The following is a 25877-nucleotide window of genomic DNA, read 5'->3' on the forward strand; positions in this document are numbered from 1 at the left end:
CAGCTCTGTAGCTCTGTCTGTCGGTCGGTTCGTCCCTTTTTTATACGGTCTATGGTTGGTCCACAAAAGTGTCCCACCCCGTAGCGGCCACAGTTTTCGCCCCAGTAGGCTGAAATTCTGCATGGAAGTTGGCCATGACCGAAGGTAGAGATGAGTAACTTTCAGGCCGATTGACCAAGAGGCGGCGTGGATGCATGCGCGTGTGAGGTCGCAGCTATTGTGGATTCGCGATTGTTGAAATTTTTTGTTTCATTTTTAAAAATATTTTTGCTTGCCAATTTGTCAGATATACATTTCATAAAAATTCACAAAAAATAGAATGAATTCTGTTTGAATTTCTTTAAATTATGTTCTTGTTTTTTCCCCTTTTAATTCGAATAATAATTTTCGATTTATGTAAAAAAATACTATTTGAATGGTTATTTGCCTATGCGAATACATATTTTAGTAATGAGTGTTTAAGCGTGGGAATGTTCTTTTTACTTTGCCCCAGACTGTAGGCTACCAGCACTTTCTATCAAAAGAAATGAGTCTACTTCAGTTGCCCCCCCAAAAATGGTTAATGATTTATGTCTGTAAATAAACAAAAATCCTGCCATTCATGTAGGATGCCGTGTCTCTTGCAACAATTTAACTACATATTATTGGGGTAAATTAGAGCCAGGAAATTGGAATCTGGACTAGTCCTGCAACAGAACTGTATGGTTGAAGCACAGTGCCATGCCATCAGTTTGATTTATCAGCTTGCTTTACAGTTTACAGTTACTGATATCGGATACCATATAGTGTTAGGTATGTAGCTCAGGAGGATGTTTTTGTAAACCAACAACGGTTTTGTCAAATAGGCCAACGTAGTTGTTGTGGGAAAAGAGAGTGAAAAAAGTTTTTGGGGCAATCATAAATTCTGTTGCCTTTCAGGGTAGTGGGCACTGTCTGAAGACATTACCAACCCAATGTAACAATAGCTAATCTCACCCATTAGCACAACATGAGTATGGCCCAGAGAAGACCTCAGGTTATCTTGCATGCATTTCAGTCCACCACCGAGGGGTCAGCAGAGCCTCTGTTGAAAAATAATCTGTTATTCATTTAATTGCCAAGTGCCTTAATTAGGCACTTGAATGACTGGCAATTTAAGTGTCCAGGGACACTTGTATGTTTCTCTGGACATTTACAAAATTTGTAGTAACCATGTAGCCTAATGTTACATAGGAAAATATTTTGTTCAGCTGTATCCCACAGATCCAAAACATTTGGGTGTTTTCCTTAGCAGCAATGCTGTTCATAATTACGAACTGACAGGCCTTAACAAAGCCTGAAAAAAAAATACATACAGACTGCAAAGTTGTTTAAGATCAAAAATCCAGACAGCTTTGGAAATGTGCCAGTTGAACCTTATCTTCAATTCACTGGGGTTGTAACATTCTCTCAGCCTTTGTTACTTTGTTGTTTTCATGTATTAATGGTTTATTGTTCTGTTTGTACTGTGAACCTGATCAGCTAGTGTTCAGTATACATTCATTAGCTACTAAGTGTCGTTAAGTTTTGTGAATTCTGATTGTCAGATAGAACATTTTTACTTAAGAATTCCCTGGCAAAGTTTGGCTATGGTTCTAGCTAACACTAAAATCTAGCTCAGCTCTATTATAACAATACACATGCACTTTATATTTCAGCATGCATCTTATCAGTATGTTATCCTGTTTAACGAGCTGGCTAGTGCCACAGTCTGAAACCTGCTTCAGACCTAACCCCCTTACACACATAGTACTAATTACAGGTGTAAAAGACAGTCAACACTTCAGGTAAAATGATTGACATAAATTTTTCTTTATTGAAAGCTTTTTGAAATGATGAATAATCTCAGTGTCTGAGATACCTTTTACGTGTACTAATACTTAAACGTTCCAACACTAGTCAGGGCCTCGTAGGTTTGCTGCAGTGATGCACCCTGAGGTCCAACGACATCCTGTCCGTACTGATTCCGAGTGCGCAAGAAAAGCAGGTGCTTGCTCGGATTTCACATGTAAATACACTACATGGCCAAAAGTACATGGACACACCTTCTAATTAGTGGGTCCGCCTACTTCAGCTACACCCATTGCTAACAGGTGCATAAAACCAAGCGTACAGCCATGGACAAACATTGGCAGTAGAATGGCTTGTGCTGAAGAACTGTGATTTACAACGTGGCAGTCATGGAATGCCACCTTTCCAATAAGTCAGTTAATCAAATTTCTGCCCCGCTACAGCTTCCCCAGTCAAGTGTAAGTGCTGTTATTGTGAAGTGGAAATGTCTAGGAGCAACAACAGCTCAGCTGCGAAGTGGCAGGCCACACATGCTCACAGGACAGCACTGCCAAGTTCCGAAGGGCGTAGCGCATTAAAATAGTCGGTCCTCGGTTGCAAGACTCACTACTGAGTTCCAAAGCAACGTCAGCACAAGAACTGTTAGTTGGGAGCTTCATGAAATGGGTTTCCATGGCTGAGCAGCTGCATATAAGTCAAAGATCACCATGTGCAAATGCCAAGTGTTGGCAGGTGTGTAAAGAACCCAGCCATTGGACTCTGGAGCAGTGGAAACGCCTTCTCTGGAGTGATAAATCACGCTTCACTATCTGGCACTCTGACAAACTAATCTGGGTTTTCTGAATGCCAGGAGAACACTACTTGCCCAAATGCATAGTGCCAACTGTAAAGTCTGGCAGTTTTTTCATGGTTTAGGTTAGGCCCCTTAGTTCCAGTGAAGGGAAATATTACTGCTACAGCGCACACTGCCATTCTTTGGGCTTACAACTGCAACAGGGCATTCTGAATTTGAAGAAAGAAAAAGATGGTATGAAAATACGATAAAAGGAAAAAACAAACAATTTTATTTAATAGAGGACACACTCTAGACCTCACCACAGGGGAACGACAACATATGAGGGGTTTAACACCTTTTAACACTTCAACATTCATGAAAAAAGTAGTGTGTCTGGGTGAAATACAATACATTTGATATGGGAAAGTAGAACAATCATACTTTTAAAAAAATCTATTTGTAAGTACGCATTTAACCTCTCTGTATGAGCGTCTCTTTGAGAAGATTAATGATTAATACTTCAGAAAGTGTTCTGCGTACAGATTACTTCTGTAGATTCCAAAACCAATAATCACCTGATTTCTCAGAATGCAATACAAAACAGCCATTTCAGCTGAAAATGATATAGCATAGAAATATTGCATACTTAAACTGACACGTTACACATCACCATGGAAGTGTGATTGCTACATTAATTAATAAACTTATCACTTTTAAATAAGCAAAGATTTAAAAACATAAACAAAAAAACAGGTAGGTATTTTTAATGACATCCCATCTCCAAATTGAACTTTGTAAAAACATGCTCAGATGTTGACAGAGCGCTATGAGACAGTGATGCACTTGGGTCTCCACCATCTCCGATCTCCTCCTGTCTGCCAGAATGGGACACAGAAGTCCTCAAAAGAGATTAGGAGAATTTGGCTGCTTGAGGAGGGGGGCCCAAGAAGCCCCCGGCCTGTTTCGTAGCAGCCCGAGAGGGGGCAAGACCCAGCATCTTCTGAATATTCTATCAAAAATAATAAAAACGCATTAAGAACTCAAATCACAGACAAGAAAGGACTCCATTAAATATTCCTTGCAATGCCAAATAACTCAAAATTTCTCAACTTTAAAGCAATCCATGTTTGTCCTTGATTCACTACCTATCCACCAATATATAATTTTTCTGCATCTGGGGATTGGGCATTTTTCTAAAAAAATATTACAAAGGAATGTAACTGATTCCAATTTTTACCATAAAAATCTCTGTTATGAGTTTAACTTTCATTCTTAACTGTATGGTCCTTGACAATACAAGGCACAGAATTTCTTTTTAACTTAATATTAATTTTACCACGGCAATGAACTTGTTAATCTGACCAGAATTTAGTGGTGCTGGACATACCTGTCTGATGGACATAGTGCAAAGGATGTAGAGGAATATGAAGGAGCAGTCAGTGTAGTCCTCTCCAAGGAGATTGCGGTGAGACAGACCCTGGATATAGGACAAGGGCACAAAGGGCAGCTTGGCCACAACCCGCCCATCAAAACTGAAAAACACAAGGAAGTTGAAAAAGAAGTCATATTACAATTAAAAAGGGAGATATGCGAACCTTGAACATGTACAGATCACTCTGCTCTGAGGCAGTACTACACAAACATACAGTGCAGTCTAAATATTTGGACAGTGACATGTTTTTAGTTGTTTTGGCTCTGTACTGCAGCGCACAGGATATAAAATGAAACTGTGTGAGTGTGGACTAACCTCATATTTTCAGCTTTAGTTTGTGGGTATTTACATCCATATCGGGTGAACCACATAGAAATTTCTGTCCTTTTAATACATAGCGCATACATATTGCATCATTAGTTCATGCATACAAAAAGCTAACACAAGGTCTAGAGTTGATCCTAGGAGTGGAATTTACATTTGCAGTCTGTTGCTGTTCTCTCTCACTATGATATCAGAATTTGTCAATGCCAGTACAGCAGGCCATCATGGAACAGAAAAATGAGAACAGATCAATTGGAAGCGTAGCCAAAACATTAGGGGTGTTGAAATCAGCCGTTTGGCACTTTGTTAAAAAGCAAGATCGCACTGGTGAAAGCAAACTGGTAAGCCAAAAAAGCAAAAATTTTGTCACTGTCCAAATACTTAGGTACTGCACTGTATGAAGAACATGAACATAAATACATGATGCAGTACATTTACTGTGTTCATCGTGCCCACCTCAAACAGGCCCATTACATTACACAAGAAAGTAAAACACAGCTAAAACACAGAGGGAGCAAATATCAGCACAACCCTGAACCTTCATAAAAACCGACGTGATGCACTCACATCGAGTTGAACATTCCCATCAAGGCTGTAAAACAGAAGCCAATGGCAAACATGGACTTCATTCGCACCTGCAATCCAAAACAAGTTCAAGCAGAGAAAGACAATCCCATCAGGAAGTGAAGAGACCATTTTACAACATTTAACGTTCTGCATCATTTACTAAAAAGAAATGATCTCATTAATTCCAGATTAATTGAACAGTAAATACAATCTCACCATAGACAGGTCCCTGTTGTTGTTCTTTAGTTTTTCCTCTTGTCTCTCTGTGTAAGCAACCCAGATGGAATTAGTGCCATCTTTTGTACAATCAGAAAATAAATATTCATTGAGAAACACTAAAAATAATTTTCTAAATTGTGTATTGTGGCTACTTCTGTTCAACGGCATGCTGTTTTGTGAATCACGGTTGCACATCAGTGTCACACAACATTGCAAGTGTGACACAACTAGGGCCACCAGTTTGTCTACCCTCGTTTTCTCGCATGGTACTTTGTCAGCTAGAGGTTGCGATTGCCTCTCTGTCAGTTCTCAAACAATTATCTCATCTGCACCACCTCAATAATCTAAATCGATAAAATAACTGCCACCAATTAAACACAGGTGACGATTAACAGCGATGTTTACAAGTAACACTCATGTTTTAAATTCAATTTGATTACTACTGTGGACATGCTGCAGTATTTTTAAATGTTGTACAGGGACATGATAGGTTTTGTTAGAAGAACTAGGAGATTCCCACATTAAAAATAAGAGCGGTTATATAACATTAAACGTGCACAAAAAAGTAAAATAAAAATGATTAATTCATGATTAAACTAACTAATCTTGATCTTTGATCAAGACCTTAAGTAGAATCCAGTGTCTTAGTGCAGGGCTAAAATAAAAACCTGCACCCACACCAGCCCTTTTCAGATAAGATTGGACACCCCTACTTTATATGGATGCATTTTTATTTTAACTGCTGTGATCTGCAGTCCTGTTCCTGGAGAGCCACAGAGTCTGCTGGTGTTTGTTTGTTCCTTAAGATCAGAGTTAACTGTGCAATTGTAACTGTAACTGTGTAACCGCTTTAACTGATACATTTCTGAAGTGTTGAGTAACAACAAAAGCCAGCAGACCCTGCGGCTTCTCCAGGACCAGGGGTGAGGACAAAAAACATGCATTTCATCGCCGTTAAACTTCTATCCATGCTCACTGTCCTTCCTGACTTGCTCCATATTAGACCAATTAATTGTTTATAAATATCTCCATTAGAAATTGTATGAATAGCCACTTAGCTTTGCCGTTCAGTGCCTATGGGGACCCCTTGAGGGCAACTATTGAAATACAAGTTTAAATCCTGGCAGGTCACATGGTGGAGACAAACTGGTGGCCCTCTACACATAACACAGCTTTTCACTAAAACAGTAGAAAGTGAATGATACAATAATGGAAAAGGCATGAATGTGAATTTGTACCGATTTTCTTCTTCTGTTGTCGCCCTGCTGACTCTGTAATGGTTTCTTTCTTCTTCTCTACTGAAATGTGAACATAGGAAACAGTACATGTACACCTTTGCTACAGAACTCAAAAGAAGCAAATGTGGTGTAGGGCTATGAAATGAAGCCCTGATAACTGCCTGGACCAAAAGGCAGTTGTATCTACTTAATCTTCTTTAAAAAATAAAAAAAGGCTCTACTAAAACAAACATTTGGTGTGCTATCCAAATATTGATCGCATCACATTTTAACTGACTGACTAAGGATATTAACAGTCTGGCTCTTTCAGTCTGCCTATTGAATTAAGTTTAGGTGATCCAAAAGTTTAATTGGTGAAATGCACTGCTCTTTCTCCAATTCAGCAAAAGTGTGGTAAACAACTGGAGAATCCAGGTTCAGAAAGTATTTAGTTTCAATCACACGGATATGATAATTAGCTCAATTCTTCAGCTAGGAGGTAGACCGAAGTAGTGAAACCAGACGATTGAGTTCATGGGTGGAAGAAACACATGACAGAACTTCTCCTTTTACTTCATGTCCCCCACTTTGGTGGTGGAGGAATTTAGCCCTGAATCTATGAATGAATCCATCACACATCACCTCATATTTAAACCAAATAATAATAATAAAAAAAACCTTTCATGGGTCTGTATAGAACTTACACTTTTTACTTTGCTTTTCCACTTCAGCCTTTAGCCTCTTGTATTTATCCGTGCGATACACCAGCACCCATGTAATCCCTGGAGGGGGGTTAATTATATTACACGTTTATATTCATACATAATAACAAAAGTGTCTTTTGTAAAATCAAGTACAACATAATCACCATATTTTGCGGAGAGCCATTGCAGTCATTATAAATCCGCAATGCACATCAAAACAAAACACGACTCTCGTTAGCTAGCCAATTCATTTCCGAAAAAGTGGTCGCTAGTGCAAAACTACGCTACACATCAGTGCCACTAGTGGTGGTTACAATCAGGACCTTACAGGAAACAGAAACGAATTAGATTATAGAAGCCTAGCGATATTTTCTTCAAACAAATGACCATGCAGCTACCAACACTCGGCTCTGTTATGTTAGCTAATCAGGGCACAACTGAAACTACAACTACTTATTTGTAGCCAGGTTCTCAGTGATTGTATCCGAATCATTTCCTGTTTTAACACTGGCTACATAGCTAGTTACTAAATTAGCTAGCTACCGATGGCGATTTAGCTTTCCAGTCAGCACACAAGAGATTAACTACTTTGAACAGAATTTCAAATATATTGGTAAAATAAATTAAGCAACCAATGAATGCTAATTTCCTAACGTTATCTACATATGCCAAGGCAACCGCTTGGTATAACTGCCATTGCACTTCTATACGCATTTTCTAAATCGTCAGTTTGTAAGCTAACATTAACGTCAACTGAAAAATGACCCAAGAGAGCACTTGTCAATGAAGGACACGATAATTTACCAGTATGGTGCAGAGTTAGCATGCTTACGTCTGAGAAAGAACTTGTGACTGGAAAGATTTAACCGTCCTTACCTTCAGCTAAAAGAGCTGTACATACTGATATGAACACAATCAGAATGGTATCTGCGAACATGGTACTCATGTTGAAGGTTAATATTATGGTTTCTTTAATTGTTAAAAGTGACAGAATGTAGCTATCATATCTATGCTAGCGGCAGCTAAATGACACGCTTGCGAACGTAGCGGCTTCTTCTTAGATTTATTGTGATGAGGTTTACAGCCAACGTTACCGGTACTTACCGCCACCTATTGTCCCGGAGTGGGTAGTTCGTGTCATTTTAATCCTTGTAATGACAAATCCGGATAACAGGTCTCTTAAAATTGTACACAGATGTTACCAAGCAAATGATTGTATTTTATGTTAAGAAAGGATATCCAGGTCAATTGTTCATTCTGTTATGTATACCCAGAAACTATTCTTCAATTGTTTTGGCATTGTGCCCACACATAAAGGCTTTGGAAAGAACCATGCCGGTTTATGATTGATAAAATTGTCTCTGACTTCACTCAATTGTTATCGTTACTTGAATGTCTTTATAGTTGACACTGTGTTAAATAAAGCCAAACAATGAAGAACCATGATTCTCAGTTAGACACACACACACACACACACGCACACTCACACCTGCAGAGAGACAGCGAATGAGTTTCCTTTAGCACTAGATAGACAAGAACGACGCCATCGCACTTTGGGTACTTCATAATTAAAATGACTCCAACGCTGTACATGCTATATCTTCCTCCTTCCTCAGCTTTCCTAAATAGTTGAGCTTAAAATAACTGCATTTTTGAAATAAAAATAAAAAAATCTTTAAAAAAAAAAACTAAAGACAGCAGGATATTTCAAAAGACGACAGATGATAGGTAGATTGCCAGACCTAGATGCAGGACTCAGATGCCCACTTCCAACTGTTGCAAAACTTCTTTCCAAGTTGCCCAAAGCTGACTGATGAAAAGAAAGCAGCATATTTTATGCAGTGAAATAGAGGAGGGGGCAGGGGCATGGACACCCCCTGTGACACACACACACACACGCAGACACACACATTCAGACTTCAGATGGCTAACCCCCTAATTTCTGCCCTGACTTGACTCCAGGCTATGTTGGCCGAGCACTTTGAAGCTTCCTATGGCTGAGAACAGCCAAATGGTGAATTACATGTCTGGCAAGGCAGTTGAAAAAAGGCTGTTCTTATAGACTTCCCAGACATCCTGTAAACTATCAACCAAATCTGACTCACAGCAGTATCAGGACCAAGTGAACGGTAAAATCTTATCCAATACTCTTTTTTTGCCCTCACCTTCCTAGCTATTGCCCTTAACCTCTTATATTCAACTGCCAAACCCACTAAAATTGGGAAGTGATCGCTACCTATAGTATACCAGTCTAATATTATGTCCCACTCCCCAATCCTGAAATCTGGTTGGCCTGCCATCATTTAACACAAATAAATTATAAATACCCATTAATTATTCTATAATAACCCCACTCACATCCCTTTCTGAACTTCAAAGTGGGTTATATGCATTCAATTTGATTTTATTCATTATCAGTTGCAAATCCTGCAGATTCAAAGGATTGCACAGGTTGTAGAAATTGACAACTGCAACTCTTCCTTAAGAGCTCCAGCAGCTTTTGCAACCTCCGATCAGGGAAAGACCTGTTAACACCCCGAGGGGGTTCACGGAAATAAGCCTTTAACTGTGTAGGAGAGGAGTCTGTACTTTAGGACCGTGAACATTTTGTAACTATTGTAACTATTGTGTGTGAAGATACGTTCATGGATATAAATATTGTGTCAATCCCTTAATGAAAGCTAATGTTCCACTGTGTCCTATGTTACGTGGGAAATCTACATCTAGCTCTGTTCGCACATGCTGCCAACATGGAGAACTGCCGGAACATTTACAGATTAAGACGCATCTGTGAAAGGGGCTATTGACTCAATAGGCTGGAGGGTCAGTAATATCACCATCTGGGTGCAGGGAACGTCAAAGGCACAGGCCAGATCGCCTGGGAGATAAGCTACAGGAGCAAGGTAGCAATTAAATATGTGTGTTTGTGTGAGTGTGTGTGTCACGGGGGGGGGGGGGGGGGGGGGGGGGGGGGGGGGGGGGGGGGGGGGGGGGGGGGGGGGGGGGGGGGGAGGGGGGGTGTTGTCACTGACCTAGGCTTCCTACAATGTATCTTACAATCATGTCAGTAATAATAAAAACTGTCTCTCTCAAACCACAATATACCAATGGGTGGTGTCTCAGCAATGTTCACACAGTGAGGGTTATTTTCTTTATAGCAATAAAAAAAAACTTTCTCTGGTCCTTCCCTGGATTTTGGTCTTTTGTCTTGGTGGATTTTTGGGATTACCTGAGAGAGATGGGCAGTGGACGTTTTGGTACCTTTTTTTCCATTCATTTCTTTCGTGACCAACTTTAATGTCCATGTCTATAGCATTCACACTTGAACCTTTGTCTTTAAATTAGACATTGAACACTTTGCATTGTAAACCTCTTCAGTCTAGTTGCAGGTTGTAAAATTCTGATTAAGGACCCATCAGGTTGCTCTACCACAGAATTTTAGGATTTAATCGGTGTCTGACAACAATAACAAATTAAACTAAATATGTTACATGTTGGTCTGAGTGACAAGTTAGCTAATCAAGAACTTAATGCCACTTATGTTGAGAATTCAGAGTGCCCGAACATTAAACCAGGTTGTTTTCTTATTAAAACTGCTAGATCCAAGAACCATAGTTTTCAGCAAATTCACTTGGCCAACAAGACAGTGGGACATACAGGTGGACTGGAGACCAACAATGGAAATAAACAATTATTTACATTATCTGTATGTTGTAAGACAAAACATTGTCTTATTGTATAACATTATCAAGTTTATTTTATATAATAAATATTATATTATAACTCAAGGCTTTATTAAATGTAGATAAGTTATACTGTACTTTACACACTGCTATTGTTTCTGGTAAATGGACTGCATTTATATAGCACTTTCATCTAAAGCACTTTACATTTGATGCCTCTCATTCACTAATTCACAGACACACACACGGCGAAAGGCTGACATGCAAGGTACCAATCAGCTTGTTGGGAGCAATTAGGGGCTAGGTGACTTGCTCAGGGATGCTTCGTCACGCCCAGGGCAGAGAATCGAACCGGCAACCCTCAGACTGCCAGACAACCACTCTTACCTCCTGAGCTATGTCACCCCCATAAAATATTTCTCCACAACAATATCATTAATTTTATTTTTGAATATTATGTATGCCTTAAAGCAGTAATGTAGACTTTACCTAAAGCCTGGGATATTTTGGTTGAAAATTGATTAACATGGACATGGCTGCTACTAGCTGTTTGCTGCACAGCTGGACAGCTGTGTTGCTAAAAAAAAAAAAGAGGCTACACTTCAATGTTTATGTAGTATGGGACTATTCACCGCCAGATGTTCTAATTAAATATCTCTTAACAAATTGTTGATGACACCAGAGGGTAATCGGTCCAAGGGCACAGATATTATTGTGGAACGTTGCTGTTATGTTTCGATTTATTAAATGATGAAGTACAATTCAGGTAGCCTGTGATTTAATGTGTATTGATTTTTGGGTTTGGAAGGCGGTGGTAACTCATCGCTATTCCTTAGCCTACATCCAAAATGTTGGTGTTGCAGGAAATGCAGACTACACACAACCCGCACGACTCTGATGGGAGGAGGAGGAGGAGCACGAGCACTGGCTAAGTTAACCCCACTGGAATCAGCGTAGCACGTTTAGTGTAAGCATGGCAGGCGACAGCGAAACACGGCTGGAGAACCAAGCCGAAAATGAGCATGCGAACCGGCAACCGTTTCTCATCGGGGTGGCCGGAGGCACTGCCAGCGGCAAGGTTGGCAATATTTCACGTAGCCTGCTTAAAACATTACAATTTTATCTAAACCATTTTTGTTTAAGTAAATTAAAATTAAATATATAGCTAAAGCATGTTTCTTTCTGAAATATGAGAGCGCGCCGACCGCGTGGCTCATGTCAGACACAGCACGCTAAGTTAGCTGCTTCATTGTGTTATTCCTTCTGTATGTTGGTTCAAAAAGACTAGGCTACCTGAATATCTGTTATAATTGTTAAAGGTTCGGTAGGCTATTCGATTATTCTGGTGTCGTGGCATTCTGTGGATAGACAATCAGGCTTTTCTGCGCACCAGTTAGTCTACTTTATACTTTTTCTATTGTGATTCAAATAAATCACCAAATGATTCATTAATAATGAATTACCAACATGATAAGATTGTATTTTTTATACCACGCCGAAATGATTTATTGCCACCCAGATAGAGAGAAATATATGGCAGACAATGCATAGCTATGCCAGACTGAGTGAAGCCAGGCATTCAAAATGGGGATATCAAGGTAGTGAGCTGCATGTATAGCCAGATAGGTAGCTACCGTTAACTATCTCGGCAAAACCTCAATATTTACGTTTCTTATCTTAAATGAATGGTCTCACCTGCTCGCTAATTTTTTAAATAATTAGTCTTATCGCTGTGTTATCGAGATTCAAATGTCAAGATCCGCGGTGTACGTGGAATGAGAACAGTTAGCTACACAATCTTTTGTTACCCGGCTAGCTATCGAGCTTAATGATATACAACAGGCTTACTGTACTAGCTATAGTCAAGATAGTCATATTATACTTGTGGTCTGTACTGTATACGCGTAGTGTGTTTGTTTTTCTAGTTCCTCTCGCTTTGGATGAAAGGTTAACATTCGGTAATCTGAGTGACACATTGACCAAATAAAATACGTAGTGACATACATGCATAGTCCACGCCTGTTGTGGGGGAGCCTGATTACTCTTAGGCTAACAAGGATATCGCATGTTGCTGTTTCACATCACATTTTGTCCAGTGCGGTAGCTATTCCTCCGACGGTGGTGTGACTACATAACGGAACGGGGCATTAATACGCTGATGGATATCTGATAATAACGAAATACGGTGTGTCATATGCCGTTCTTATTTTATGCGTCAGAATAACTACTGGAAAGCTCGAATGGACAGCCAACAGCAGCCATGATACAGTAATGGGGTCAGCGGTACAGCCAGGGATAGCGAGAGTGTAGCTGAATCACTTGTACTAGACGCTATGTGACTTGCGCGAAAGCGTCCACGGCACGGCCTACTCCACACGTTCTAAATGCAGGGTACTTTCCTATTCCAGCCGATCCAGGATCGGCGTATCTCACAACAGCCCCATCCCACTTCCTTCATGAAAAATTCTTAAAATGATTCAGGGTCAGCGTTTCGGGGCTTTGGCTATCCAGACCCACGTGGAACTACTACTTGCCACAGGCATTTTTTTTCCTACTCTCACTCGGCTAGATTGTAAAGTTTAATCTTAATATGCTCACTTTTTTCATTGCAATTTGGTAATGTTGTACAGTGGCCTTTTTACATTTAATATTACGCATATTAACAGCCCGACAAGCACAGCATATTTTATTGCCATATTTTACAGTTAGGCAACACTATATCACGAAGATCTTCATTTTGCTTGTGTTAAGGATTTTCCCCCCTATTTGGACGTTCTTGTGAAAGTAATTTTCTGGCATTTTGCAATGTGAATGTGTATTTATTACAGTTTTAAATGTCTTATTTTTATTTTTTATGAGATACATATATAATGGGATCAAGCTTTGACTGTTTTTATGTTGCAGTCACACTGTCAGTTATCTACCTTGTGGTTATGACCAAAAACTGCATTTGAATGTGCTCTCAAGGCACACCTGCTTTGATGAAAAAGTCACAATTGTCACATGATAACAGTTTTTTTTGGTGCAAAATGTAAGAAAAATGGGACGAATATATTGTTCAGTCTCTTATTTGTGTATGAATGGTGGTCTGTGATGAAGGCCTTTGTAATAGTTTTTAGTATTCGTAGTGCTATAGAGCATATACAAAGTGGAAGGAATCTTCTCCGTGCGAATTGTTTTAAAAATTGAAGCCAGTGTGAAATGTGTGTCAAGATAAAACATTGATATGACGCTTGTACTCAATGGATGACTTTACAAATTTAAAAAGATTTCTGTTCTTATATAGTACTCGCATAGATTCTGTGTCACATAAGGGCCAGAATTCTGTCTGGCTTTTAGCCAATTCTGCTCAAATTCAATTCGGTGTAAGTAATGGACATGTGACATGCACATTGTACAGAAAATAAAAAAAAGGTGTTGGCATTGTGTCATATTGACCTAGTTGTGTTCTTGGTGTCTGGCCACAGATTAGTCTTTTGAATGTGGCTCTGTACGGTACATATGCTTGTGTGAGCAGACCTCATAAGAGAGTGGCAGGGCTCTGACTGTTCCCTGTCTCCTCTCTCTGACCCAGATAAGGTCAGGTTTATGGCTCTCACACAGCTGCTGCTCTTGCTCCATATCTTAATTCCCACAGTCCAGCCTTGCACCCACGTACGCTCCTGCAAGCTGTGCAGTCAAATTGGTGTTAAAGTGGTGTCTTCTCAGCAGAGCTTGTTGAATGTCGTTCTTTTGGTCTTTTATTCCCCCCCTGTAATCATGCCTGGTGCCTTTTGTGTACCTCTCTGCTTCAGAGGCCATGTGATTTGATCCCTGGTAGGAAAAAAAAAAGTCAATCATACCATTCTATTGGTTGTTGATAAAAGACAGCCAATCAGCAGCATGGTATTACAGCTTCTGTGTGATTGACAAATGAATGTTAGCGCTTGTTATGGGTTATTGCCCAACCCTGTCTACAAAGTAATTTTCTTAAAAGCAATGAGTGGTAGTTTTCATTTCTGTCATCACTGAAAGCTGAATGCCTTGGATAACACATGCAGTTATGGTAAATACCTTGCTCCTATGTAAAAACTCAAGTGTCACACACAAACTTGTAGTCTGCAGTCTTATAAGAAGGTGAGGAGGTCAGAGCACATTTGCTCTGTGAATGTTGTTATTGTCCTTTGACCTTGTTTATTTCTGTGATCATTAGTGTTACTGTTAATATCAATATTCTGTATCTATGTCATAGACGAGAGATGAAGCTTAATATTAAGATGGGTGGATTAAGATTGGGGGTGGGGGTGGGGGTGGACACCAGAGGGACACAGTACTTGTATAAAATGACTTAAAAATGCCAAAGCAATATTAACCTATAGCGCTGACAGAACCAATCGATTGGAGAGAAGTTGAGAATAGGCAAAACTGCCTTTTACACAAAAGAGCAGTGGGCGGGGACTGCATATTGCCTAGAGAACTGTGGGCAGAGGCTGAAGAATGTTTAGTCAGCACTGGCGTGAGGTGCGTTTTTTTCTTCCTTTTTGTCTGCCCATGCTAGGTTAGGCTACAAGCCTTCTTTTGCCAATGATTGGTGCAGAGTGACTTGGCACTGCACTGCAGAGGTAGATGCAGATAAAATGGTGGCCTCTCCTAGCACCACTCAGGTCTGTGTTCAGTGCAGGGGTGTATCTTGGGCAGTGGTGTTTGTTGCTGTTTGTGTCTGCTACAGTCAGTGGGTGCTGGACAGGAGGGGATTTTTTTTTTGTCTCTCACATTTCCTTGCAAGTGTCTGTATACGCTTTATTGTATTTAAAGGACGGGGGCAGTTTGCTGGGCCCAAATCCGTGGGTGCCATTTTCCTTTCGTTTGATTTCCCATTACTCATTGTTTTGCTTGTCTTCTGTTCTGTGTCCTCAGATTGGAAAGGGCACATGTTGTCTAGGCAATATGAGCATTCTGGGAAGGGTTGGTGGCAGTTGAACCAGTGTAATGTGTTGCCTGTTATTTGTCTGGGCTCTCTGTGAGGCTTGAACATGCTTGTGGTTAATTGGTTAAGTGGATTGCGAGGGCCACTGGCAACTGTTGCAGCCGAGGGGGAAGGCTCTTTACAGAACAAATGCGGTGGGTGGATTAAAGGAGGAGAAGCGGAGAGCAGCTACTTCAGGTGGCCGTGCTCTCTTTGTCCTTAGCCTCGGAAAGGAATGTCCCCCTTTTGTTGCGTTAAAAGAAAAAAATCTATTCTGCGCTCGCTTGTGGTTTCCTGACCCAGCCCATGACCCAGCCTGATGTGGAGTACCACGCTTTGCTAAGTAACAGTAATTCCTAAGGTGAATAGAGCCCCCTGTGTCAGGTTTCCTCTCGAGAGCGTTTCTTTCTCATGGTGTTGCGTCATTGTGGTTCGGTCAGAGTCGATGACGTCGTCTTCAGCCGTTCTCTTTCACCTGGTGGTAGGCCAGAGGCTTGAGTGACAGATCGTAACTGCTGAGCAGAGATTATCAGCGCAGTCATCTGGAGGCATGTGGCGATTTAGACCTGCCATAAAATCAACAGCAACAACACTGCAGCAATCTGAAACTGAGAAAGCCTTTTATCACAGCTCACACTGTCCCCTTCTGCATTAGCTGATAACCATATTGGATTTACAGTCATTTAGAAAATTGAAAATAATGGCAAAATCACTGTTTCTTCTCTACATCTTCGGTGGGCAATACCTCATTTGTTCAATTCAGATATTTAGTTGTAACCCTTGGGTGGCAAAGGCTAATTCAGTTGCAGTCGTTGTCCCATAATATAGACACAGATAATCAGTAATGCTGCCAAAAGGGACATGTGTTCAATGATGTACAAAAATACATTTTCTCAACCACCATACTGAAATTAATTTAATTTAACATAAGTGGTCCTCTGGCATTGATATGTAATTATTTTGGATATTAGTATGGATAAATATGCCCTGGCCTAACAGATTGTAAATGATCCGTCAGTTCGTCCCTGGTAATTTATTTGCAGTAAATGCTTGGATGGCAATTGCTCGAGCCCTAGTTCAGGTTCAAGAGTAGTCTCTCAGTCATTCAGTTCCCCCGGCTCAAATCTCCCCGGGGAGCCTTTTTTATATTTTTAAATATGGAGTGATGTTACTGAAGCTTGATATAGGCCAATTACAGAAATATGTGAAATGCACGTTTAGACATTTTATTTTTATTCCCTGGGCCCTTTGCATATGCCATGCCCCCTCCCCCATAAGCTTTTATTAATTAATGAATAAATTTGTTTATTCAGTGTTTTGGCATATTTTGTAACACTTGGGAGAAAGGCCCTTCAGCTGAAACATTGATGCAGATGATAGCCAGTTTTTTTTAACCATTTGCATCCACTGATTCAGACACCCCTCTCTATTTCTATATGATTTTGATTCTCAGGGAATTCCATCTCTTGCATGCTGATGTGTAAAGAAAGAAGAGAGAGACTGTGAGCACTATATTGTTGTGCTCGTGAAGGGAAGGTGTTGGTGAATGAGCTATTTATTTTGTTCCTCTGTGGAAATGAGCTCACAAGGACTTTGAGAAGGAATGCACAGTCAGCAAGATCACAGGGCTGGGGTTTGTGTAAGGCACACGCATTGTGTGGGTCTGGGTGTGGGGGACGGTGGGAACAGGGAGTTAAGACAATGTTGGACTGTAGTAAGCGATGTGCATTCAGTGGTCTGAGGTTTGAGTGACTTGAGTTGTGATCATCAACTGCTAAATTTCACTATTAGGCTTTTTTTAAGCATTTGTAACTGTAGTTTAGGGGGCATATTTTAAAAATGAAAGTGGAATACAGTACCAGTTTTTACCGCTACTGGATTCTTCATATGGAAGTCACGCAGTTATACAGGTTTTCTGATCTGCCAAAGGCTTGTGGAAATCCAGCTTTGTGCACACAGCAGTGTGATTTAAGGATCCTGCTTTTGCGTAGGCCTCATACACAGATGCGGGAGATTCTCAGCGAGGTTCCGTCCGCTGTTCTGGTTAGATTATGAGCAGTCCTCTGTTGCGTCTTCCCTGTGTGGGGCAGTCCTCCGTCTGCGGGAAGATCATGGAGCTGCTGGGACAGAATAAGATAGACCACCACCAGCGGCAGGTGGCCATCCTCAGCCAGGACAGCTTCTACCGCGTGCTGACCCCCGAGCAGAAGGCCAAGGCGCAGAAGGGCCAGTACAACTTTGACCACCCAGGTAGGTGAGGCCCGCGGGTCTGCGTCGCTGCTCTTATCCCAAACGGTCACAGTCAAGGGCCATGGGGTGACATGGCTCAAGGAGGTAAGAGCGATTGTCTGGCAGTCGGAGGGTTGCCGGTTCAAACCCCGGCCTGGGCGTGTCGAAGTGTCCTTGAGCAAGACACCTAACCCCTAACTGCTCTGGCGAATGAGAGGCATGAATTGTAAAGCGCTTTGGATAAAAGCGCTATATAAATGCAGTCCATTTACCATCCATCCATGCTGTGAGTCAGTGAGTGACTGCTCTACCTCAGCGTTCTCTCGGGTGAAGGGAAACGAGTGAACTAAGGCAAGTGAATCGGTTGAGAGGTTGGGATCAGACACTTGCATCCAGCATGGGTAGCGTGAGTCCAGGTAGATGAACGTATCTGTGCTGGAGGGCAGGGTGGGGCGGGGTGGGGGGTTTGCCGTTTATACTCCATTTAATGGAGCTGGGGCTACAACTTGGTGAAAAATGGATTGCTGAATTTTTCAGTGCTTCTGTCTCAGAAGTAATCAATATCAAAGGCTGGTTCTTATTTCTTTTATTATATATGTGTTCTTGTGAATCTTAGATCATGGGCATTGAGCAGTTCCTGCTGCAACTGTACAATCTTCTTGTAATTGTCTTTCTATCTCAGGAGCACTCATCAGTATCGTGCTTGTGAAATTTGGGCACCGGGCCTTACGTCCTGGCTTCCTTTGTACCCCCTGCTTTTCCGTGACCAGTATTGGGACAGTAAAAAATAATGCAGTATCATCCTCCAAGACTTGAGACAGACTGATGTATTTAAAGTGTTACAACCCCCCCCCCCCCCCCCCCACACTCTCCACGGATGAGTGGCCAGAGCGTCCCGCTGTTATTGCAGTCAGTCTCTTTACCGGCAGCTGTAGGTCTGACTCACCAGTGTTACGTGGCCCTCTTGGGCCCGACGCAGCCCTGCCAGTTCCCCATGCATACTGCCTGTGGGCCTCGGGAACACAGAAACGCTCGAGTCCCGGTGCTGGTGGCTTATCAGTCCTCCTCTTCCTGTCCCGACTCCCCCCCCCCGCTGTCCACAGACGCGTTTGACAATGAGCTCATCATGAAGACGCTGTGGGACATCATGGAGGGCAAAGCGGTGCATATACCCGTGTATGACTTTGTCACCCATTCCAGGTCAGTGTCTTGGTTGTGATGAAAAAAAGATGATGGTGCCCTTTTCACTCCCCCCCCCCCCCCCCCCCCGTAGTCTTTTTGTCATACGGCACACAGGTAACGGAGCATTATAGACGAGAACAATGAAATGCGGAAAAGAAGTAAAAATAAAGTAGTACATAAAAAGAGGAAGGGGCGCCCTTGTAATTGGTTTCGGGACTGTATAAAGTATGTCATAACATCGAATCAAATGATTTAAAAACAATAATAATAATAATGATTGTCATATCAAGGCCTGTTTATAATGGGTTCATAGTAATGTCAGTTAAGCTTCTCTGTAAGTGAATTTGTGTGGGTTTCACAACAGGAAACAGGAGAGAGGCCACTCAGTGATCATATTACTGTGTTGAAGATGTTGTTTTGTTCCATACAGAAACCGTGCAAAGGGTTTTGTTTGCTCGGGGCTGCTGTGACGTTCTGTTTGTCTTTCTTTCCTCCTGTGCGGGTGGGGGGTGTGTGTGCGTGCGCTGCAGGAAGGAGGAGAGCGTAACGGTGTACCCTGCTGATGTGGTGCTGTTCGAGGGGATCCTGATGTTCTACTCTTTGGAGATCAGGGACATGTTTCAGATGAAGCTCTTCGTGGACACAGACGCCGACACTCGACTCTCCCGCAGAGGTATGGGATATGGAGTCTTGCGCTTGGTAGGGGGCGCGGCAGGGAATTTGTGTTGAGTGACTGAGCAAAAGAGAGAGAGTGAGAGAGAAAGAGAAAGAGAGAGTCAAGTCTTCTGCCTGACTGCCCCCCATTTCCTGTCTGCCTCAGTGCTGCGTGACATCTCGGAACGAGGTCGTGACTTGGAGCAGGTGCTGACGCAGTATATCACCTTTGTCAAGCCTGCCTTTGAGGAGTTCTGTCTGCCAGTGAGTCCTAGTAACACCTCCGTATGACCTCACCGCAAAGTACACCTATCACTGTCCTCACAGCATGACCTCACCGCAAAGTACACCTATCACTGTCCTCACAGCATGACCTCACCGCAAAGTGCGCCTATCACTGTCCTCACAGCATGACCTCACCGCAAAGTGCACCTATCACTGTCCTCACAGCTTTTTGAGACTTCACTTCTTGCTGTTCATTTTCAACTGAAAAAAACGTCTTTGACGTCTGACTGCCTCCTGGTCAGAGGGGATGTGTGAAAGTCCAGAAGCCAATGTTTTAAGTTGAGCCGGTGGTTTATAAAGATTTAAATTTGAGCTGAAATTTAGTGTTTTAAGCAGGACATTAGTTTAAGGTTCAGTAAAGATTTTTGTTCTGGGACAGATTGATAAATGAATGAATAAATTATGAATCGGAGGGGCACCAGCAGGAGCGCAGTTGTTCGAAGGCTTTGAAGAGCTGAACACATTTTGTGCTATGCAAAAAAAAAGTTTTATTGTGATTGCTGTGTCCTTCTCGAGAATTTCTCCCGAGCCTGCTTTTTATTTTATTTTCAGACCAAGAAGTATGCCGATGTGATCATTCCTCGCGGAGCTGATAACCTTGGTGAGGCTGTTTTGTCTCTACTATTCATAATCAACTCATGCAGCCAAAAAAGCCTTTACTAAACCATATGCAGTGATTCCACCCCCCCCCCCCCCCCCCCCCCCCCTCCACCCCAGGAAACACATCCTCCTATCCCACCCCCACCGAAAGACATTTTGGCATCATCAGCCGTGTCAGTATCTCTTTATGCGATGTTAGATGGCTGTTGGACAATGTGCATTCTCGCTGATGAAGTGCAGTATAGTGAGTCAGCAGTATGTCGGCTTCGCTGCCATTTTAGGCAGCGGCGCTGTTTCAGTTTTTTTATCCAGTCAGGGACCGCTGTGCCCTGGGGAAGAAATCGTGATTCACAAATTCAACAACGGCCCGATAAGAACAGGACTTCCCAGGACAGTGTTGTGGGAACGTGTTTTTTTTTCTGCCTGTGGGAACGCTGAGGAGCTGATACTGCTAGTGTACTGTGGAGTGGAGTGTACTGATAATAGTATCATTTCTGGTGTTTACAGGAAACAATAAATGTGTAGTAGAAATGAGCCAGTCGACATTTTGTAAGCTCCAAGACTCAGTGTTATACAGTGAGGAAGTGTGGTTCATTAAAATATAAGGAGGATGATAATTGGCAGAGATAGATGCTTGGCTTGGCTGATGCTGCTAATGTAGTATATAGGATGGAGAATCTCGTTGAAGTATCTTGGACTAGAGGATTACTATGATCCAACGGCTCAATCTCATCACTAGAACCCATTATTAAGGTGAATGGTAACTGTAGTAACTTTGCAATTCTGGATAAGGATGTTTGGCAACGCACAGCAATAGAAATGGTGTTCTCACATGCGGTCTCTGTGCTGTATGTGTATGAAACTCTTGACCATTCTCTGTTCTCTGTCTTTGCAGTTGCCATAAACCTGATTGTCCAGCACATCCAGGACATCCTGAATGGCGGCCTGACCAAGCGACAGCAGAACGGATGTGTGAACGGTTACATCACGCCTCGGAAGAGGAAGACCTCCGAGTCCAGCAGCCGGCCGCACTGACCTCACTTCCCCTCTCCCCAAAAAAAGCGGAGCGATAGACGGAAGAGGGGAGGGTTAACTGTATATACCCGCCAGTCGGCTACACTGTATTTAAAATCAAGACGTAATATACAGGAACTGCAAGGCCTTCATGAATATTATTTTTGGACTGGATGAAATGTTTTGGAAGGTGAAAGATGATATTTAGTTCCCAGCGTTGGAACAAACTGCAGGTCAGAGGCGAAGTGGCTGTTTTGTGATTTATTTATTTAGGTTTTTTTTTATTAGCTTCTGCCCCCTTGATGTGCTTGCAGATATGAATAAAGGAGGAGGAGGAGTGCTGGTGGAGTTTGGTGCTTCAGCCCTAGCTGTCTGTTCAGTTTCCAGCACTCTTGATTTTTGGTCGGTGGTGTTGTCTTTATTGTTGGGGGTGGGGGAAGGTGTGGTTGGAGAGGACACCAGTGACAAACACGCCTCTATTTATAACTGAGGAGTTATGACATGCATAGCTATGACATGTTTTAGAATCAGAAGTTCCTGATACGAGTCATTTACCTGCATTTTTTATTTTTAGTAACTTGAAAAACCTGAAAATCAAAACCGATTCTTTTTTTCCCCCATTTATTTCTTGTATCAGGCCTGTCTCTTCACCGGTGTATAGTCGGTGTTTGTGATTTTTCTCCCGGTTCTGCTCTCAGTCCCTGACCACACCACTCCAACCCCACCCTACTCTAACCTGCTCATCCAATACTGCTCTGGCAGCAAAAATGCCCTGGGTCACCAACTGTGATAATGCTCTAAGAGGGGAGAATAAACTTGGCCCTGACACCTACCTCTCATCCCAACAGTTCAGCCTTCCTCTTTCAGGTCGCTGAACAGCTTGCCTCTGCCACACGCGGACTGCTTTGTGTAAAGACCGAATCGTTATCTCTGCTAAGTTCGGTGTGTTAACTGAATTCTCTGAAGGTGGATAGGGGCATCCAGTTGACTTGTGTGGAGGACTGCGGCCCTGTTTTCGCTGGCTATTTTCAGGGATACTTCAGGTTATCTGCATTCCAATGCAAATTCTCTGCCTTAGCAGCTCAGTATCAACATGCAATTGTCATATGCTCTGAGTGCACCAAAATGCTATAAATAATTTTAAGTTTCAAAATGCAAAATGGTATCTTAAAAATTTTCAAAAAAAAAATGTTTTATATTTGTCTTGTGTTGCTTGATGATTTCATTGAAATAAAGTTCAGTCTTCATTTGCCTCAAGCCATTAAAAATCTTTTATTTTGCGGTAATAAACCACTGGATCCACATTTCTGTCTAAAGAGACAGATGGACATTGAAAGTTGTGTATGGACAGTGCATCATTTATTGACAAACTGGGCTAGTTAAGTCAGTCAGTCACTGCCAAAACAGACCCAGGTTCATTCCATTAAGCATTAGATTGGCTTTTGAATTCCCTGTTACATCTACACATATGCCATGACTGTATGCACCATATGTGAGTACAAACAATGTGTATAACGTGACCAGCTGGGGCAAAGCTTAGTCATTTGTCCATACCAAAGTTGCAGTCCCAAAAAACACTGCATAAATACCACATGAAGTCCAAGGGAATGGTCATTAACTTCCTGTTATCCAGTACTGTCATCTCTGTGCGTTTAAGGATCTTCTCTGCAGAGATGGCCTCTGGAACATCAGCACTGTCATTAACTCTAGTGAAAAATACTTGCCGTTTTATGCTGGTATTTTGCTGATGGTTTTATTAGTATTCCTACCATTTTTTTTCTCTCCCCAGTGTTTGAAGAACATCTATGATAAAGTAATAAAGCATTACTGCTAGGAAACAGGGTAGTTTATGAAATAATATTTGTACTGTATTAATGTGTTCCCTGTGTCAAAGAAAATTAAGTAATGGTGTTTGAATTTCAGCCAAGAACGTATATATAAAATTTTGTATATATCAGGGTGGGGCGGGGGTGGACAGTGCCAATAAACTTGAATCCCGTAGTGTAAAGTAAAATTCAGTAATGTCTTTTTTATAGTCTTCTTTTATGCCTGTTGATTCTCTTTTTTTCTACAATCAGTATTGTACCTTCTGTTAGGGACAGGTCTGTCACTGTTACTTTTTAGTGTCACTGGTATCTGCCCTATGAGTTAGGCCTATTTCTTTCATGGTTCTGCTTGTGGTGTGTGTCACTTGCTTTCCCAGGCAATGGGGTATGAAAGCAGGATGTTTTGGGCTGTGGCTTCTTATCAGTTACTTAACTGTAACTGCTACTGTAGTACTTTTTGTGAGGGTGCCTCATGCTTGAAGTGTGGGAACCAATTCTTTTTTTTAAGACAAATACATTTAATCTCACTGTCACCAAAAACAGTCAAATCAGTCATTGTTCCTTAGGTAGGGGTGCCTACCTCTAAATATTTTTGAAAGACTTATGCAAGCAGTACCATTCTTTGCACCTTCCCACAAATAGTTTCTGTTTTTTTTTCTGTACTTCCCATTGTGAATTGATGCCGATGTGGTTGTATTTAGTTCCTGATTATTTTGATTTGTACTCTGTTCTTACAGCTAATATGTCTTCTGTAATTTTGCTGTAAATTGGTTCTAATGTTGGGGGAAAATTAAGGTTGAATTCATCAAGTGAAAAAGATTTCAATATATATTTAATGTGTTGAGCACTTATTTTATGCATACAGTATAACGCCTGTGTTTATGTAAGTACATACTGTACATAGTATTGATTCACAGGTGAAGGCATTTGCATATTGTATTTGTATAATGCAGAACACTTGAAGGTGGATAAATTGTAAAAAAAAAAAAAAAAAAAAGTTGCTTGAAGTGGCAGTCTAAATTAATGACTGAATTTGAAGGCTGTGGAGAGGACAGTTCCAAAATTGGTTTAGCTTATTTAAACCCGAGATTGGGGATAAGACACATTTTGCCTTCTGAATATAACAATGCTTAGCTGAGCCATGTATTTTGTTATTATAAAAATATTTTAGAGCATTACTTTTACATAGGCAATCAATGATCAGCTTTGGTTGCCATGAATCTAAGAAATGATTTTGTCTTCATGCCTTCATACACAAGTACACAGATCAGAGGGAAAGTAATGGTTGGAAAGTCTAGAAAGGCTAAAACCAAACAAGATAAGTATTCCTTTGACATACAATGTCTTGAGTCTTTTGGTTCCAGTTTGTGGGTAGTTACTCTTGTTACTTTTAACAAATTATTTGCATAAAATAATGTATATAAATATGGTGAGTAGCTTTACTCAAGTTCTGTGATTAAGTGTACATTTAAATGTATTTAAACTTTGATTTTGAAAAATGACTATTGGTTTTTCATTGCCCGTTGCAGTGGGATTTTCAAAGTTTATTATTTTAATGGCATGGAAGAAGTCTGAATTGAAAGGGAAAGCTAATGCTACGTGCAATCATTGGCATGCATTCTTTGTGGTGATAACAGCCATCCAGCCCTGACAGCTGTTTCTATACACTAACCAAAAACGTTGGATGCTGTAATATGCTGTGCACATGTTTATATGACCTATATAACCTGAAGTGAAGGGAATTTGCTTGGTTGTAGGTGTGCCACTTTGGAAGAGTTCGCCATGCAATAACACATCAATTCATGGACCCTTGTGAAATGCAGTGGTAGATTGTTGGAATTGAACAGACAAAAATGAACAAATAAAATTCATATTTTCAAGCAAATACCACTCAATGATACAAGCCATAAATGGTATTTTATGTTTTGATTTATTTCCCTGTGGATTGTTTTTTTAGATTATCTGAATGTTTTATGGTAATGTTTCCATTTTATTTAAAATAATGTTGAATTTTTACTTTGCTTTGTCGTACTGCAACATTTGTTTTGACCCTTTAAAAATGTATGATAGTGTAAATGGAGATTACATGTAAGAGGTTGTGTAATCAAGCAGCAACAATCGAACAATAAAGATTTTATACTAAGTGTTGTGTTTCAATCCGAATTCCCCTAACCTAAGTAGGTAACAACTCATGGAATGTCTGCTAAGCAATAGATTACCACGAAAGTACATATATAAAAAGGTCATGTGAAGAATTACGCGAATAAAAATAAGGTTTTGCCAGATGAAACGTTAAGTGCCGCTGCCTACATACAATAAGTCGCATATTACTGACATCTAGTGTTAAAAAAGATACGGGACCATCTATAACGTTTAACATAACGTGAGCTATTGTGCGATATTGAGCAGGTT

At 41.1% G+C, this 25877-nt stretch overlaps 2 protein-coding genes across 3 annotated transcripts; one reads left to right on the plus strand and one right to left on the minus strand.

Moving 5' to 3' along the window:
• Nucleotides 1-2845: 2845 nt before the first annotated feature.
• On the minus strand, nucleotides 2846-8132 carry tmco1 (transmembrane and coiled-coil domains 1). Its single transcript, XM_035416338.1, has 7 exons — nucleotides 7924-8132; nucleotides 7048-7125; nucleotides 6365-6424; nucleotides 5124-5170; nucleotides 4908-4975; nucleotides 3972-4116; nucleotides 2846-3593 (listed from the first exon to the last, which is right to left on the minus strand). The coding sequence occupies exons 1-7, from the start codon at nucleotides 7991-7993 to the stop codon at nucleotides 3495-3497; spliced, it is 567 nt and encodes a 188-aa protein (XP_035272229.1). The 5' UTR covers nucleotides 7994-8132; the 3' UTR covers nucleotides 2846-3494.
• Nucleotides 8133-11621: 3489 nt separating this feature from the next.
• On the plus strand, nucleotides 11622-25609 carry uck2a (uridine-cytidine kinase 2a). Of its 2 annotated transcripts, none has more exons than XM_035414987.1 (7): nucleotides 11622-11697; nucleotides 17766-17925; nucleotides 19008-19104; nucleotides 19617-19759; nucleotides 19907-20004; nucleotides 20578-20626; nucleotides 21521-25609. In XM_035414987.1, exons 2-7 carry the CDS (start codon nucleotides 17787-17789, stop codon nucleotides 21658-21660), a joined length of 666 nt encoding a protein of 221 aa, XP_035270878.1. In that variant the 5' UTR covers nucleotides 11622-11697; nucleotides 17766-17786; the 3' UTR covers nucleotides 21661-25609. The 2 variants fall into 2 exon arrangements, with proteins under 2 accessions (XP_035270878.1, XP_035270877.1); XM_035414986.1 differs by having other exon boundaries at nucleotides 11626-11808.
• The last annotated feature ends 268 nt before the right edge of the window (nucleotides 25610-25877 follow it).

Source organism: Anguilla anguilla, chromosome 4 (genome assembly GCF_013347855.1).
Source record: "Anguilla anguilla isolate fAngAng1 chromosome 4, fAngAng1.pri, whole genome shotgun sequence".
Lineage (NCBI taxonomy): Eukaryota > Metazoa > Chordata > Actinopteri > Anguilliformes > Anguillidae > Anguilla > Anguilla anguilla.